We start from the raw sequence: 17195 nt of genomic DNA, 5'->3' as shown, positions 1-17195 counted from the left end.
GCCCCCTGTCCCCTCTGCTTTTCAATTTAGCGATAGAACCACTGGCATGTTATATTCGCCAATGCAGTGAAGGCTTAAAAATTCATAAACAGATAATGCATTTATCCCTGTATGCCGACGACCTTTTGTTATATGTCCCAAACCCACACACTAATGTACCCAAACTGCTGCTCATGCTACACGAATTTGGGGAATTCACAGGCTACAAAGTCAACACGGATAAATCAGAATTAACATGGCTGCTTAACACCCAAAAAAATCCATTACAGGGCACAGACTTGAAAGTGACCACAGGAACCTTCACATATCTAGGGATCCACTTGCATATAAACACTAACAAACTATACCACCTCAACATAGAAAATACAATAACCCTCATTCACAATCAAATGAAAGGGTGGAGAAACCTACCCCTGTCTACTACGGGTAGGATCCATCTTTTAAAAATGATTATCCTACCAAAGTTGCTTTACCCCCTTCAGATGCTCCCCCTCCTAATGACAAAGCGGGATCTCAATGGTCTAACAACCCTATTTGGCAAGTTTGTCTGGAATCAAGGGAAACCAAGGATAAACAGACTTCATCTGGCAATGCCAATCCACTCAGGTGGGCTTAGCCTCCCCAATATTAGATGGTACAACTGGGCATCCCTGATCAAGGTTGTGGTGGGATGGTTGTCCCAATCAGACTATTTTTGTCCCCCCATAGAGGGTGACTTACTAGCACCAATACACCCAGCTTTCTTGCCACACACACAGCTCTCATCCCTCCCCCCGCATATAAAACACAGCATACTATTCAGGGATCCGATGAGGGCCTGGGCTAAACTCTGCAGATTATGGGGGATGGACTTCACATTCAGTAAATATCTGCCTCTACAGGGCAACCCCAATTTCATGCCAGGATACACTACAGCAGCTTTTAAAATGTGGGAACGCAAGGGACTAAAGATGGTGGCACAATTACTCAATCCTACCACACATCAGATACTCACCTTCTCTGACCTACAAGCCCAATACACTCTCCCCAACACGCACAGATTCGCCTACTTTCAAAGCAGGCACTATGTACAGAATATCCTACCAGCAAGACTAACTTCGCCAGGGTTAACTAAGATAGCCGCACTTTGTAACTTGGCTACTCAAGGAACGCACTCCATTACACCTATCTATAAGCAAATAGTAGCACAAAATGAGACACAGACATTGCAGGAAATAGTAACCAAATGGCAAGGACAAAGAATCCCTGAGGTCACGCAGGAACAAATCACCCATAGCATACAAGCAGTCAGAGCAGCCACCCTGTCTTCAAACCTGCGTGAAACACAAGTGAAATTCCTGCACCAGGCATATATCACACCTAAAACTAGAGCGAAATGGGTCCCAGAGGCATCTGATACATGTCCTAAGTGTATGGCCCCCACACCGGACCTGATACACCTGGTCTGGGATTGCCCCAAATTGCAAAGGTACTGGGGCAAAGTTAAATTCTGGTTGTCAACAATGCTCAAAACCAACATATCATTGGCCGTAGCAAACGTACTCTTCTTTCAAGACATTGACTTACCCTCTCGACGCCAAAAGTTCTTTAATCTAGTTGTCTTAATGGCCAGAAAACTAATGTTACAATATTGGGCTAGAAACAGGGAACCCCCCTTCAAAAAACTGACTCACGCAATGTATCAACAGCTTTTAATAGAACAAGTAGATGCACAAGGGGACCGCGATGCCAGAATAAAATTATTTATAAATAAGTGGGAGCCGTACTTGTTATATTTACCGAAAGACTTAAGAGAAAGACTCCTACGCCCCTTTCAAAATACTATATTCATGCTTAACGAAAACCTACACGGTCGATGGTGCTCGCTGAGCCCTGAAACAGATACTTGACAGAACATAACTGACATAACAAGTGACTAACTGCCTGAATGACTGGGCCTGGGGCCTCTGACTAAACCCATCCGCAGATGCATATGCATATGAGTATTCATACATAAAATGGTAATAACACTGTTTCCCTTACTATTGATAGTATCGCACCCAAATACCTCATAGATTACAGAGAGCATACTCCAGTATCCAGCATAAGGGATCTGAACAGGTACAACAAAAAGGATCATGAGAAGAGCCTTACACCAGTGTTAATAAGTAACTTCATTGTTGTACAAACAACGCCTCCCTGTTCATCTCTCCCCCTCCTCTAATACGCCTGGTTATGCCCAACGGTATGCAACCCAATTAATACCAATGATCAATATCTGTCACTGTTTATGTTTTTTTTTTTGTATTGTTTTATTTGTTGTTTTGCTTATTTAAATGTTATATTAACACATGGAGCTTGGCCACCCCACATGGTTCAAGAATAGACTTTTGGACTCTAAGCAGTTTTTGTTATGGTACCGAGACCGTACTTTGTTGCCTACATCATGTCTTACTATGTTAAATATTGTGCACAACTGTGTGGTGCTGATCAAGTTTCTCTGTGGAAAAATTTTCAAAAATAAAGTTTTAAAAAAAAAAAAAAAAAAAAAAAAATTGGGTTTAGTATCCCTTTAAGCTAGCCAAAGCACAAATGAATTGCATAATTTAACATACACAGATATAATGATAATTTAATGGAAGAAATATTTTAAAAAAAAATGATATCAGCCAGATGGTATAGATGCACCAGTTCATTAAATACAATAATTACAAAAAATAAGTGAAAATTTGGAATTAGAAAATGGATATTACCTGAGGTTTCAGAGGTTCAAAACCGGAGAAACTGTCTTTATCAACTACAGAGGCCACAACCTGCGGAGCAAAGTAAAGTGTCTGTGAACAATGATTCTAAAAGTTCTTTACACAATTTAGCAAAAAAAAAATCTTAAACTTTAATAGTAAAGTTTGTAGAAAAATTGTAACAACTTGGAATAAAATCTGCGCCTAAACTAATATGGAGGATGTATTGAATGGGCTGAGCCTGCAGAAAGAGAATATCTTATGCAATACCTATGTAAAATTTAGCAAAAAAAAAATCTTAAACTTTAATAGTAAAGTTTGTAAAAAAATTGTAACAACTTGGAATAAAATCTGCGCCTAAACTAATATGGAGGATGTATTGAATGGGCTGAGCCTGCAGAAAGAGAATATCTTATGCAATACCTATGTATCAACTGTGAACAAATATGTATTTCTGTTTTCCTTCCATACCAATTTAAGTATATTTAATAATCTTTTTATGGATTATTTTCTCTGCTTAATCTCTCATACGCATGAATTTAATTTAAATGTAATGTCCTAAAACTTAAAACATTATTCTTCAGGATACAAAACCAATATTCCCTTTTGTGATGCAGTCAATGGTTGCACAGCAATGAGTGAAATTTATATATTATAGACCTAAGAAGTTATCTACAGAGATATATGACCAATAGCATTGTTTTAGATAAAGAAACACTATATTTTTTAAAAACAGTAAAAAGAATCATCTTAAAGGGATAGGCTAGTCAAAATTAAACTTTCATGATTCAGATGAGCAGGTGAATTTAAGCAGCTTTCTAATTTGCTTCTATTATCAATTTTTCTTCATTCTCTTGGTATCTTTATTTGAAAAAGCAACAATGTAAGCATATAGGAGCTAGCCCATTTTTGGTTCAGAACCTAGGTAGCACTTTCTGATTGGTGTCTAAATGTAGCTACCAATCAGCAAGCACTACCCAGGTGCTGAACCAAAAATGCTCCGTTTCCTAAGCTTTACTTTCAAATAATGAGATACCAAGAGAACGAGGAAAAATTGATAATAGGAGTATATTAATAAGTTGCTTAAAATTGCATGCTCTATCTGAATCATGAACGTTTAATTTTGACTAGACTATCACTTTAATTACATATTAGTGTACGTACATTTACTTTGGAAACAGTTCATTCTCAGTGTTACTTACTACTCAAACACATTAAATATATTCAACCATTTCAGGTCTGTATTTTTGTACTTCTCGTTCATCTGTCATGGTTTTCCTGTTGCGTCCTCATAGAGACAAAGCTATGAGTAGCGCTGCCATCTGTCCTCTACAAAAATACTGGACAATTTGTTGGTGACTGGTCACTATGGTATGTGAGGGTCACTATGGTATGTGAGGGCCCCTGAAAAAGCCCACGCTCTTGGTCTCACCATGTATGTTTTTCACAGCCGAGCGGTTACCTCTTGGCTGCCAGTAACACAGGTAAACAGTAGTGATTAGTTCCCTTTAACTGCCCCTCACGTATTTCTGCTCCATTTGTCTAATGCGTAGGAGGTTCTTTACATTTATCTAACAGTCAGAGACCTTTAAGTGTCCGGTATTTTTGTGAAGATTTTACTGGACAGCTAAAAAACTGGACTGTCCAGTTGAATACTGGACACCTGGCAACCTTATGAACCAGTATACCTGTGCTTTCCCCAGGTAATCTTTCTTTTCCAGCTGTGCCACCATCTTCTCGCTGGGTTGAAATAACCTCCCTTGTGGTATTTCTACCGGTGGAAAATCCTTCTGTTTCTAAAGAGGAAAAACAAACATAAAACCCACAACATGAACTAATAGCTGTATTGGAATGTCTGCCTAATAAAGGAACATGAAAGCTAAAGAAAGTTTTATGAAGATGCTATTTTAAGAGTCATTTTAATTTTCTTCTATTGTGAAATGTACTTTGTTCTCTTTATATCCTTTGTTGGAAAGCAAGTAGGCACTGCTAGCTGGTGATTGGTACAAAACAGACTTGGAACACTAAATCAGAAAGGGGTCGCATAAACTAAAAAATATAGAAAAGTACCACAATTAACCCCTTAACAACCAGTGCTGTTGGTGGTGTGTGTGGGGGGGGGTCATGATTAAGGCGGGTGGGCGGCCCACTGCTGCAGGAGGGAGGGGCGGGTACAGACGGGACCGCTAAACTGCAGAAATATTAAAACATTGAGTGCGGGGGGCAGAGAGAAAATTGTAATTAGGGGGAGAGGGGGGCCTAGAAAAAGATCACTTGGAGAGGGGAGGTGGGGAGGGTCACGGATGAGGGGTGGCCGCTATACTACAGAAAAAAAAAAAAATTTAAAAAAGAAAATGAAAAACAAAAATGTATATAACCTGGGTATTGGCAGACAGCTGCCAGTACCTAAGATGGCAGACACTAGTTAGAGGGGGGAGGGTTAGAGAGCTGTTTGAGAGGTATCAGGGAGGTGGGAGCACAAGATGGGGAATCCGAAAAAGCAGACTCGCTGTCCATCAGTACCTAAGATGGTGTTGACCATTGGGGGAGGGGGGGTTGAAGAGAGCAGTTCAGGAGAGATCAGGGGTACACCCCACTCCTGCCAACTTTACCACCAAAAATACTGCCTAGTGCAGTTTTTTTTATTTAAAAAAAAAAAAAAAGAAGATATTTTTCTTAATAAAAAACTATAATGCCCTCTATTTTGAGGGCATTTGGGGCACTTTTAGAATATTAACCAGAGATCAGATCTCTGGTTAATTTTTGGAGCGCTAATTGCTACTAATTGCAAGCTTGCAGTAGCAATAACCAGCCACTTTTAATGGCTGGTTAATTATCACGCGCCCGCAAACAGACAAATTTGTCCGTCTGTGTGAACGCTATAATTTAGCGCTCCACTTGTAATCTAGCCCTTAGTGTTTAATGTCCCTTTAAACAAAGGCAGCACAAAAATGAATAAATTGTGAACTTAGAGATTGCGGCGCCCCAGAAGTGGAATCTTCCTGAGTTGGGAGGTCAGGGAGCAAAGCCACAGTGAGATCTTAGCCTGCTGGATCAGTTTTGTGACTCAGACAGAGCATAGAGTTTTTAAGAACATTTCCAATTTATTTCTATTGTCAAATCTGCTTAATTCCCATGGCGTTCTGTTGGAGAGATATCTAGAGCAGCAAATAGTGCTCCATCTGTGCTCTTGCTAATAGATTACTGCTGCCATCTGTGCTCTTGCTAATAGATTACTGCTGCCATATGTGCTCTTGCTAATAGATTACTGCTGCCATCTGTGCTCTTGCTTATAGATTACTGCTGCCATCTGTGCTCTTGCTAATAGATTACTGGTGCCATCTGTGCTCTTGCTAATAGATTACTGCTGCCGTCTGTGCTCTTGCTTATAGATTACTGCTGCCGTCTGTGCTCTTGCTAATAGATTACTGCTGCCATCTGTGCTCTTGCTAATATATTACTGCTGCCGTCTGTGCTCTTGCTAATAGATTACTGCTGCCATTTGTGCTCTTGCTAATAGATTACTGCTGCCATCTGTGCTCTTGCTAATAGATTACTGCTGCCATCTGTGCTCTTGCTAATAGATTACTGCTGTCATCTGTGCTCTTGCTAATAGATTACTGCTGCCATCTGTGCTCTTGCTAATAGATTACTGCTGCCATTTGTGCTCTTGCTAATAGATTACTGCTGCCATCTGTGCTCTTGCTAATAGATTACTGCTGCCATCTGTGCTCTTGCTAATAGATTACTGCTGCCATTTGTGCTCTTGCTAATAGATTACTGCTGCCATCTGTGCTCTTGCTAATAGATTACTGCTGCCATCTGTGCTCTTGCTTATAGATTACTGCTGCCATCTGTGCTCTTGCTAATAGATTACTGCTGCCATCTGTGCTCTTGCTAATAGATTACTGCTGCCATCTGTGCTCTTGCTAATAGATTACTGCTGCCATCTGTGCTCTTGCTAATAGATTACTGCTGCCATCTGTGCTCTTGCTAATAGATTACTGCTGCCATTTGTGCTCTTGCTAATAGATTACTGCTGCCATTTGTGCTCTTGCTAATAGATTACTGCTTCCATCTGTGCTCTTGCTAATAGATTACTGCTGCCATCTGTGCTCTTGCTAATAGATTACTGCTGCCATTTGTGCTCTTGCTAATAGATTACTGCTGCCATCTGTGCTCTTGCTTATAGATTACTGCTGCCATCTGTGCTCTTGCTAATAGATTACTGCTGCCATCTGTGCTCTTGCTAATAGATTACTGCTGCCATCTGTGCTCTTGCTAATAGATTACTGCTGCCATCTGTGCTCTTGCTAATAGATTACTGCTGCCATCTGTGCTCTTGCTTATAGATTACTGCTGCCATCTGTGCTCTTGCTAATAGATTACTGCTGTCATCTGTGCTCTTGCTAATAGATTACTGCTGCCATCTGTGCTCTTGCTAATAGATTACTGCTGCCATCTGTGCTCTTGCTAATAGATTACTGCTGCCATCTGTGCTCTTGCTTATAGATTACTGCTGCCATCTGTGCTCTTGCTAATAGATTACTGCTGCCATCTGTGCTCTTGCTTATAGATTACTGCTGCCATCTGTGCTCTTGCTAATAGATTACTGCTGTCATCTGTGCTCTTGCTAATAGATTACTGCTGCCATCTGTGCTCTTGCTAATAGATTACTGCTGCCATCTGTGCTCTTGCTAATAGATTACTGCTGCCATCTGTGCTCTTGCTTATAGATTACTGCTGTCATCTGTGCTCTTGCTAATAGATTACTGCTGTCATCTGTGCTCTTGCTAATAGATTACTGCTGCCATCTGTGCTCTTGCTAATAGATTACTGCTGTCATCTGTGCTCTTGCTAATAGATTACTGCTGTCATCTGTGCTCTTGCTAATAGATTACTGCTGTCATCTGTGCTCTTGCTAATAGATTACTGCTGTCATCTGTGCTCTTGCTAATAGATTACTGCTGCCATCTGTGCTCTTGCTAATAGATTACTGCTGCCATCTGTGCTCTTGCTTATAGATTACTGCTGCCATCTGTGCTCTTGCTAATAGATTACTGCTGCCATCTGTGCTCTTGCTAATAGATTACTGCTGCCATCTGTGCTCTTGCTAATAGATTACTGCTGCCGTCTGTGCTCTTGCTTATAGATTACTGCTGCCGTCTGTGCTCTTGCTAATAGATTACTGCTGCCATCTGTGCTCTTGCTAATAGATTACTGCTGCCATCTGTGCTCTTGCTAATAGATTACTGCTGCCATACACTACTAGACACATGCCTGCCCCTGAGCTTATGGCCTTGCATTTTAACAAAAGCTGCTGCCATACTCTAGACACATGCCTGCTCCTGAGCTTATGGCCTTGCCTTTTAACAAAAGCTGCTGCCATACTCTAGTCACATGCCTGCTCCTGAGCTTATGGCCTTGCATTTTAACAAAAGCTGCTGCCATACTCTAGACACATGCCTGCTCCTGAGCTTATGGCCTTGCCTTTTAACAAAAGCTGCTGCCACACTCTAGACACATGCCTGCTCCTAAGCTCATGGCCTTGCATTTTAACAAAAGCTGCTGCCACACTCTAGACACATGCCTGCTCCTAAGCTCATGGCCTTGCCTTTTAACAATAGCTGCTGCCAAGAGAATGAAGAAAAATACAGTTGTTTAAAAAAATAAATTCTGCTTTGGCCCTTTTTCCTGTAATTTAATACTGAAAATTGTGAGCTTTCCATTTCCTGTTGGTGTAAGGGCACACTGCAGACTTAAAGGGACATGAAACCCCAAAAAATGTCTTTGATGATTCAAATAGAGAATACAATTTTAAACAACTTTCCAATTTACTTCTATTATTTAATTTGCTTCCTTCTTTTTATATCCTTTGATGAAAGGTTTATCTTATTAAGCTCAAGAGCAGCAAAGAGCCTAGGTTCTAGCTGCTGGTTGATGGTTGTATATATATATATATATATATATATATATATATATATATATACCAATTGTCATTGGCTCACCCATGTCTTCAGTTAGAAACCAGTAGTGCATTGCTGCTCCTTCAACAAATGATACTAAAAGAATGAAAGAAAATAGATAACAGAAGTCATTTAGAAAGTTGTTTAAAATTGTACTCTCTGTCTGAATCATGAAAGAAAAATTTTGGGTTTCATTTTCCTTTAAAAGCACATTAAAGACCTCTTGGTTTTGTGTAACTGCTGTTGCACACTCCAAAAACCAAATTCTGTAATCTGCAAAATGTTGCAAATTAAATAGCTGGTTGAGGCAACTTGCAGGTTTTTTTTTTTTTGTTTGTTTGTTTTTTAAATAGATTGTAGATTTTTCTTTTTGGCCTTCAAGGGAGTGTGGTACAATGTCTGTTTTTACAGTGATTGGTTGTACATTCACGGTGTCACCCTGTATACTGAGGGGGATCAACGTGGCTCTGACCGGCATAGAGAGGAGTTCATGAGGAAAAAAAAACTTAGAAATACTTTAATTATTCTCTTTGTGGATAAAAAGTAACAGTCTTGTTTCTTACCAAGATACACTGTAGAGCTCTTTCAAGTTTTGTACCATGACGGGGCTCGGCCTTCTGATTGAGGGCGAGAATCATCCTCTCTTCAGCCTTTGCAAAGTCACCCAGTTTAGTGTATGCCAGAGCAATGTTATACAGGATCTGATAATGACAACACAGCATGAAGCAATACAAATTCCAATTGTTTGCTCTAAGACTCTAAACACAAAACCCATTAAAATGTATCATAGTCAAAAAATGATGCTCACTAATCCGATAGAGAATGTAATTTTAAGTCTATAGACCCTGCACCCTTTGCAAGGGTTAAACACGCAGGACTCGCAGCACCTTGTTGGTCCTAAGCGGAAATCACTGCTGATCCAATCACCAGCACTATTTTAATCTGAGTCATGTGACTAGTGCTGCTGATTGGATCAGCTGTGTTTTCCGCTTGGGACCAGCACTGCTCTGCGAGACCCGAGCACTATTTCTACTGTGTGTTTAACCCCTATGCGTCCTCTGTTGTCTGCTCAGGCTGCGCCACTTGTATAATGCAGGTCACATCACAATCTGTAAGATATGGATGAAATGAAAGGGGCGCCACCTAGCATATTGTATTGCAAATCATTGAGGTATATAGAGGGTCAGCGTTTGAGAGCAACCTTCAGCGGATGACACATTGGTGAGACCTGGAGCTGCATACCGGAGTTCAGTCAGCTGGGGGCGGTGAACATCAGCTCGCTTATTTAGCACCATTCCTCTTAGTGCCTCTTCAAATTCAAGTTTGCACTCGTCTTATGTTTTACCTCAATTATGTGCAATACAAGATTACACTATGTGGCGCCCCTTTATTTTTCATCCATTTTCAATGATCTTTCATTTAAAGGGAAAGTAAAGTCATAATTAGACAAAGCATACAATTTTAAACAACTTTTCAATTCACTTCTATTATTTAATTTTCTTCCTTCTCTTGTTATCCTTTGCTGAAAGGTTTATCTAGGAAAGCTCAGGAGCAGCAAATATTCTAGGTTCTAGCTGCTGATTGGTTGCTGCATATATATACAGATTGTGATTGGCTCACCCATGTGTTCAGTTATAAATCAGTAGTGAATTGCTGCTCCTTCAACAAATTATACGAAGAGAATTAAGCAAATTTGATAATTAAAGTAAACTACAAAGTTGTTTAAAATGTTATGTTCTACCTAAATCATGAAAGAAAATGTTTGGGTTTCATATCCCTTTAACCCCTTACGGACCAAGGACGTACCCTGTATGCCCTCAGGGTTTTCAAGCACTTGAAGCGATCGTAATCGCTTCCAGCTGCTTTTAGGGTATTGCAGTGATGCCTCGATATTGAGGCATCCTGCAATACCCTTTCTTAAGCATCCGATGTAGAGAGAGCCACTCTATGGCCCTCTGCATCGGCCTGTGATGGTGCCGATCGTTGGTGGGTGGGAGCCATTGCAGGGAGGCGGGTGGGAACTTCCGGTCGGTGGGGGATCTCATTTGCGAGTGTGCTTGACCTTTTAACAAGAAGTAATGGGAGAGGAGGGTGAGAGAGGGAGGAGGGAATAATGTTGGCAAAGGGATCTGGGAGGGGGATAGGGTATTGAGGGGGGCAGCTACACTACAGAAAAAGTTTGATTTATATAAAAAAAAAGGGCAAATGTTATTGAACAGTGGGTACTGGCAGACAGCTTGGGGGGTCAGGGAGGTTGGGTGGTAAGGGGGATCCTACACTGCAGAAAATATATATAAAAAAAAACTTTTATTTTTATACTGGCAGACTTTCTGCCAGTACTAACGATGGCGGTGGCAATAATGATGTGGGGGAGGGAAGAGAGTTGTTTGAGAGGGGTCAGGGAGGGATCAGGGGGTGCGATGTGTCAGGTGGGAGGCTGATCTCTACACTAAAGCTAAAATTGACCCTACAAGCTACCTAATGAACCCCTTCACTGCTGGACATAATACAAGTGTGGTGCGTAGCGGCATTAAGCGGCCTTCTAATTACCAAAACGTAATGCCAAAGACATAAATGTCTGCTATTTCTAAACAAAGGGGATCCCAGAGAATCATTTACAACCATGTGTACCATAATTGCACAAGTAAATAATTTCAGTGAGAAAACTAAAGTGTGTGAATAAGTGATCAATTTTAAGTGATCAATTTTTTTTATTTGATCGCATTTGGCGGTGAAATGGTGGCCTAGATCAATACTTTGTGTTGTCTACTAATATATATATATATATATATATATATATATATATATATATATAAAGGGTTATTCAGGGATTCCTGACAGATATCAGTGTTAAAATGTAACTTATGCAAATTTTGAAAAAAAAAAATGGTTTAGAAATAGCAAAGTGCTACTTGTACTTATTGCCCTATAACTTGCAAAAAAAGCAAAGAACATGTAAACATTGGGTATTTCTAAACTCAGAACAAAATTTAGAAACTATTTAGCATGGGTGTTTTTTGGTGGTTGTAGATGTGTAACAGATTTTGGGGGTTAAAGTTAGTAAAAGTGTTTTTATTCCATTTTTTCATCATATTTTATAATTTTTTTATAGTAAATTATAAGATATACAGTACAGTAAATGAGTAAGAGGAAAATTACAGCTAAACACAAACACTGCAGAAATGTAAAAATAGCCTTGGTCCCAAACGGTAAGAAAACTGAAAAGATTCTGACACAGATGAAGTTTCACCATAACAAGCCCTTATTTCTTTATTTATTGCTTATTATATACATAATCATGAATTGAAAAGACATCGGCCATGGCAGTAAAATACCATCAAGGTGATAACCCCAGACTCTCAACGGTCCCGGATTTTGCAGGTTTGTTAGGAGACCACTGTCCTTCCTGCACCTTCTCTGTCAGGGCAAATGTCTACATTTCTAGGGACGGCCCCTGTGACATGCCATGACGTCCCCATACCACACAGTCACCTCTTACCACAACTCAGCCCACCAGAGAGCGGTGAGCAGCTTCCCACAAGACCCCTCACCCCCTGTCCCAGAAAGCCTCCAGGAAATTGAAACCTACCTCACAACTGTATAGTTTGAACGCGAGTCCCAGTATCCTGTAGTCAATCAGCTGATTCCCCCTCAGTTCTGTGAAGCAGCGCGTCCAGTCTTCTAGTGCTGAGTTGTAGCTGTGCATAAACACATGCAAAGTAAAAAACATACACAATTCCTATTACTAGTTAGTCAGTATTTTGTTTTTAATGCTTCTGCAAATCTATCACACTTGCACATTAGTTAAAGGGAGAAAAATTATTTCTTTCATGTAATTGGCAAGAGTCCATGAGCTAGTGACGTATGGGATATACAATCCTACAAGGAGGGGCAAAGTTTCCCAAACCTCAAAATGCCTATAAATACGCCCCTCACCACACCCACAATTCAGCTTTACAAACTTTGCCTCCTATGGAGGTGGTGAAGTAAGTTTGTGCTAGATTTCTACGTTGATATGCGCTCCGCAGCAGGTTGGAGCCCGGTTTTCCTCTCAGAGTACAGTGAATGTCAGAGGGATGTGAAGGGAGTATCACCTATTGAATGCAATGGTTTTCCTCACGGGAGATCTATTTCATAGGTTCTCTGTTATCGGTCGTAGAGATTCATCTCCTACCTCCCTTTTCAGATCGACGATATACTCTCATATTCCATTACCTCTACTGATAACCGTTTCAGTACTGGTTTGGCTATCTGCTATATGTGGATGGGTGTCTTTTGGTAAGTATGTTTTCATTACTTAAGACACTCTCAGCTATGGTTTGGTACTTTATGTATTTATATAAAGTTCTAAATATAATTATGTATTGTACTTATATTTGCCATGATTCAGGTTTCAGTATATTTCCTTTTGCAGACTGTCAGTTTCATATCTGGGAAATGCATTTTTTAGGAAAATGTATTTTTTACCTGGGGTATAGTCTTTTTTTTTATTTTAAATTTGTGGCAGAATTATGCTCGCAAGGGCGCAAAATGCCAAATTATATTGCGTCATTTTTTGCGCAAGATTTTTTGGCGCGAAGTTATGTTCGATGACGCAAATTCGTCATTTCCGGCGTCTTTGACGCCGAGTCCTTTCACAAGGTTGTGTCTTCAATGACGCGAGTGTGTCATTTCCGGATGTTGTTAGAGCCAAAAAATGTTCTGTTTGTTTGTGCGTCATACTTGGTGCCAAATATTTTCATTATTTTTAACCCCATTCCTATATGCCTCTTGCCTTTTCTCTCTGTCAGAGGGCTATACTGCTTGCATTTTTTTCCTATTCCTGAAACTGCCATATAAGGAAACTGATCATTTTGCTTTATATGTTATTTTTTCTCTTAGATTTGCAAGATGTCTCAATCTGTTCCTGTTTTAGAAAACACTGTTGGAACTCTGCTGACTGATAACAGTTCTACCAAAGCTAAGTACATTTGTTGTAATCTTGTGGAGATTATATCTCCAGCTGTGGTTTGTAATAAGTTGTCATGATAAACTTTTACATGCAGAGAATGTGTCCATCAGTAATAGTACATTGCCTGTTGCTGTTCTTTTAACATCTAATGTACAAGATATACCTGTGAATTTATAAGAATGTATTGCTGATTCTATTCAGAAGGCTTTGTCTGTCATCCCGCCTTCTAATAAATGTAAAGGTCTTTTAAAACTTCTCAAAAAGTTGATGAAATTTCAAATGACCGACAACATACTGAATTATCATCCTCTGATGAGGATCTATCTGATTCAGAAGATCCTTCCTCAGATATTGACACTGACAAATCTACTTATTTATTTAAAATGGAGTACATTTGTTCTTTGTTAAAGAAGTGTTGATTATATTGGGGAGACTAGTCCTCTTGATATTAAAACTAGTAAACGTTTAAATTCTGTTTATAAACCTCCTGTGGTTATTCTAGAGGTTTTTCAAGTTCCTGATGCTATTTTTGATATGATTTCTAAGGAATGGAATAGGCCTGGTACTTCTTTTATTCCTTCTTTAAGGTTTAAAAAATTGTATCTTTTGCCAGCAGTTAGATTGGAGTTTTGGGAAAAGATCCCCAAAGTTGATGGAGCTATCTCTACTCTTGCTAAACCTACTACTTTTCCTACGGAAGATAGTACTTCTTTTAAAGATCCTTTAGATAGGAAACTTGAATCTTATCTAAGGAAAGATTATTTATATTCAGGTCTTCTTCTTAGGCATGCAATTTCTTTGGCTAATGTTGCAGCTGCTTCAACTTTTTGGTTGGAAACTTTAGAGCAACAAGTATCAGATCATGATTTGTCTAGCATTGTTAACTTGATTCAACATGCTAATAAATTCATTTGTGATGCCATTTTTTTTATATCATCTAAATTGATGTTAAATTTATGTCTTTAGCTATTTTAGCTAGAAGAGCTTTTGTGGCTTAAATCTTGGAATGCTGATATGACTTCTAAGTCCAGATTGCTATCTCTTTCTTTCCGAGGTAATAAATTATTTGGCTCACAGTTGGATTCAATAATTTCGACTGTCACTGGGGGAAGGGAGTTTTTTTGCCTCAGGATAAAGATCTAAGGGTAAATCTAAAGCTTCTAACCGTTTTCGTTCTTAAATAAGGAACAGAAACCTAATTTTTTCCCCAAGGAATCTGTTTCCAATTGGAAGCCTTCTTCAAATTGTAATAAATCCAAGCCATTTAAGAGATCAAAGCCAGCCCACATGAAGGTGCTACCCTTATTCCAGCTCAGCTGGTAGGGGCAGATTAAGATTTTTCAAAGAAGTTTGGATCAATTCTGTCCAAAATCAATGGATTCAGAATATTGTCTCTCAGGAGTACAGAATAGGATTCAGAGTAAGACCGCCTGTGAGAAGATTTTCTCTCATGCATTCCAGCAAACCCAGTAAAGGCTCAGGCTTTCCTGAAGTGTGTTTCAGACCGGGAGTTATCTGGGGTAATCATGCCAGTTCCGTTTCAGGAACAGGGTCTGGGGTTTTATTCAAATCTATTCATTGTCCCAAAGAAAGAAAATTCATTCAGACCAGTCTTGGATCTAAAAAATTTAAATCGATATGTAAGAGTACCAACTTTCAAAATGGTGACTATAAGGTCTATTCTGCCTTTTGTTCAACAAGGGCATTATATACCCAGAATAGACTTACAGGATGCATATCTTCATACTCCAATTCATCCAAATCGCTATCAGTTTCTGAGATTCTTTTTTTGTAGACAAGCATTACCAATTTGTTGCTCTTCCTTTTGGCCTAGCGACAGCTCCAAGAATCTTTTCAAAGGTTCTCGGTGTCCTACTCTCTGTTATCAGAGAGCAAGGTGCTGCAGTGTTTCCTTATTTGGACGATATCTTGGTACTTGCTCAGTCTTTACGTTCTGCAGAATCTAACACAAATCAACTACTGTTGTTTCTTCAAAGACATGGTTGGAGGATCAATTGACCAAAAAGTTATTTGATTCCTCAGACAAAGATAACCTTTTTAGGTTTCCAGATAGATTCAGTGTCCATGACTTTGTCTCTAACAGACAAGAGACGTTTGAAATTGGTTGCAGCCTGTCGGAACCTTCAGTCTCAGTCATTCCCTTCAGTAGCTATGTGCATGGAAGTTTTAGGTCTCATGTCTGCAGCATCGGACGCAATCCCCTTTGCTCGTTTTCATATGAGACCTCTCCAGCTTTGTATGCTGAACCAATGGTGCAGGGATTATACAAGGATTTCACAATTAATATCCTTAAATCCCAATGTTTGACTTTCTCTGACTTGGTGGTTAGATCACCATCGTATAATTCTAGGGGCCTCTTTCGTTCGTCCAACCTGGACTGTGATTACAACAGATGCCAGTCTTTCAGGTTGGGGAGCTGTTTGGGGATCTCTGACAGTGCAAAGGGTTTGAAAATCTCAAGAGGCGAGATTACCAATTAATATTTTGGAACTCTGTGCGATTCTCAGGGCTCTTCAGTTTTGGCCTCTGTTGAAGAGAGAACCGTTCATTTGATTTCAGACAGACAATATCACAACTGTGACATATGTCAATCACCAGGGTGGGACTCACAGTCCTCAAGCTATGAAAGAAGTATCTCGGATACTTGTTTGTGTGGAATCCAGCTCCTGTCTAATTTCTGCAGTTCATATCCCAAGTATAGACAATTGGGAAGTGGAGTATCTCAGTCGTCAGACTTTACATCCGGGAGAATGGTCTTTCCACCCAGATGTGTTTTCTCAAGTTGTTCAGATGTGGGGGATTCCAGAAATAGATCTGATGGCATCTCATCTAGACAAAAAACTTACCAGGTACCTGGTCAGGTCCAGGGATCCTCAGGCGGAAGCAGTGGATGCATTGACACTTCCTTGGTGTTATCAACCGGCTTATATTTTCCCGCCTCTAGTTCTTCTTTCAAGAGTGATCTCCAAAATCATCATGGAGCAATCGTTTGTGCTGCTGGTGGCTCCAGCATGGCCTCACAGGTTTTGGTATGCGGATCTTGTTCGGCTGTCCAGTTGCCAACCTTGGCCACTTCCATTAAGGCCAGACTTTCTATCTCAAGGTCCGTTTTTCCATCAGGATCTCAAATCATTAAATTTAAAGGTATGGATATTGAACGCTTAGTGCTTAGTCATAGAGGTTTTTCTGACTCTGTGATTAATACTATGTTGCAGGCTCGTAAATCTATTTCTAGAAAGATTTATTATCGAGTTTGGAAGACTTACATTTCATGGTGTTCTTCTCATAAATTTTCTTGGCATTCTTTTAGAATTCCTAGAATTTTACAGTTTCTTCAGGATGGTTTGGATAAAGGTTTGTCTGCAAGTTCCTTGAAAGGACAAATCTCTGCTCTGTTTTATTTCACCAAAAGATTGCTAAACTTCCTGAAATTCATTGTTTTGTGCAGTCTTTGGTTTGTATCAAGCCTATCATTAAATCAATCTCTCCTCCTTGGAGTCTTAATTTGGTTTTGAAGGCTTTACAGGCTCCTCCGTT

General features: G+C 39.7%; 1 protein-coding gene across 1 annotated transcript in view; it reads right to left on the bottom strand.

Moving 5' to 3' along the window:
- The window catches only part of NCF2 (neutrophil cytosolic factor 2), an 88719-nt gene that overhangs the window by 59696 nt on the left and 11828 nt on the right, over positions 1–17195 (bottom strand). Inside the window, exons 3-6 of the mRNA XM_053693967.1 lie at positions 12276–12384; positions 9250–9387; positions 4409–4516; positions 2733–2792 (exon numbers count right to left, since the gene is read on the bottom strand). Coding sequence (XP_053549942.1) covers positions 2733–2792; positions 4409–4516; positions 9250–9387; positions 12276–12384 — 415 coding nt within the window. The remainder of the gene's footprint in view (positions 1–2732; positions 2793–4408; positions 4517–9249; positions 9388–12275; positions 12385–17195) is intronic.

This window comes from Bombina bombina, chromosome 10 (genome assembly GCF_027579735.1).
Source record: "Bombina bombina isolate aBomBom1 chromosome 10, aBomBom1.pri, whole genome shotgun sequence".
Lineage (NCBI taxonomy): Eukaryota > Metazoa > Chordata > Amphibia > Anura > Bombinatoridae > Bombina > Bombina bombina.
This window is presented reverse-complemented; position numbering and strand designations above follow the sequence as displayed.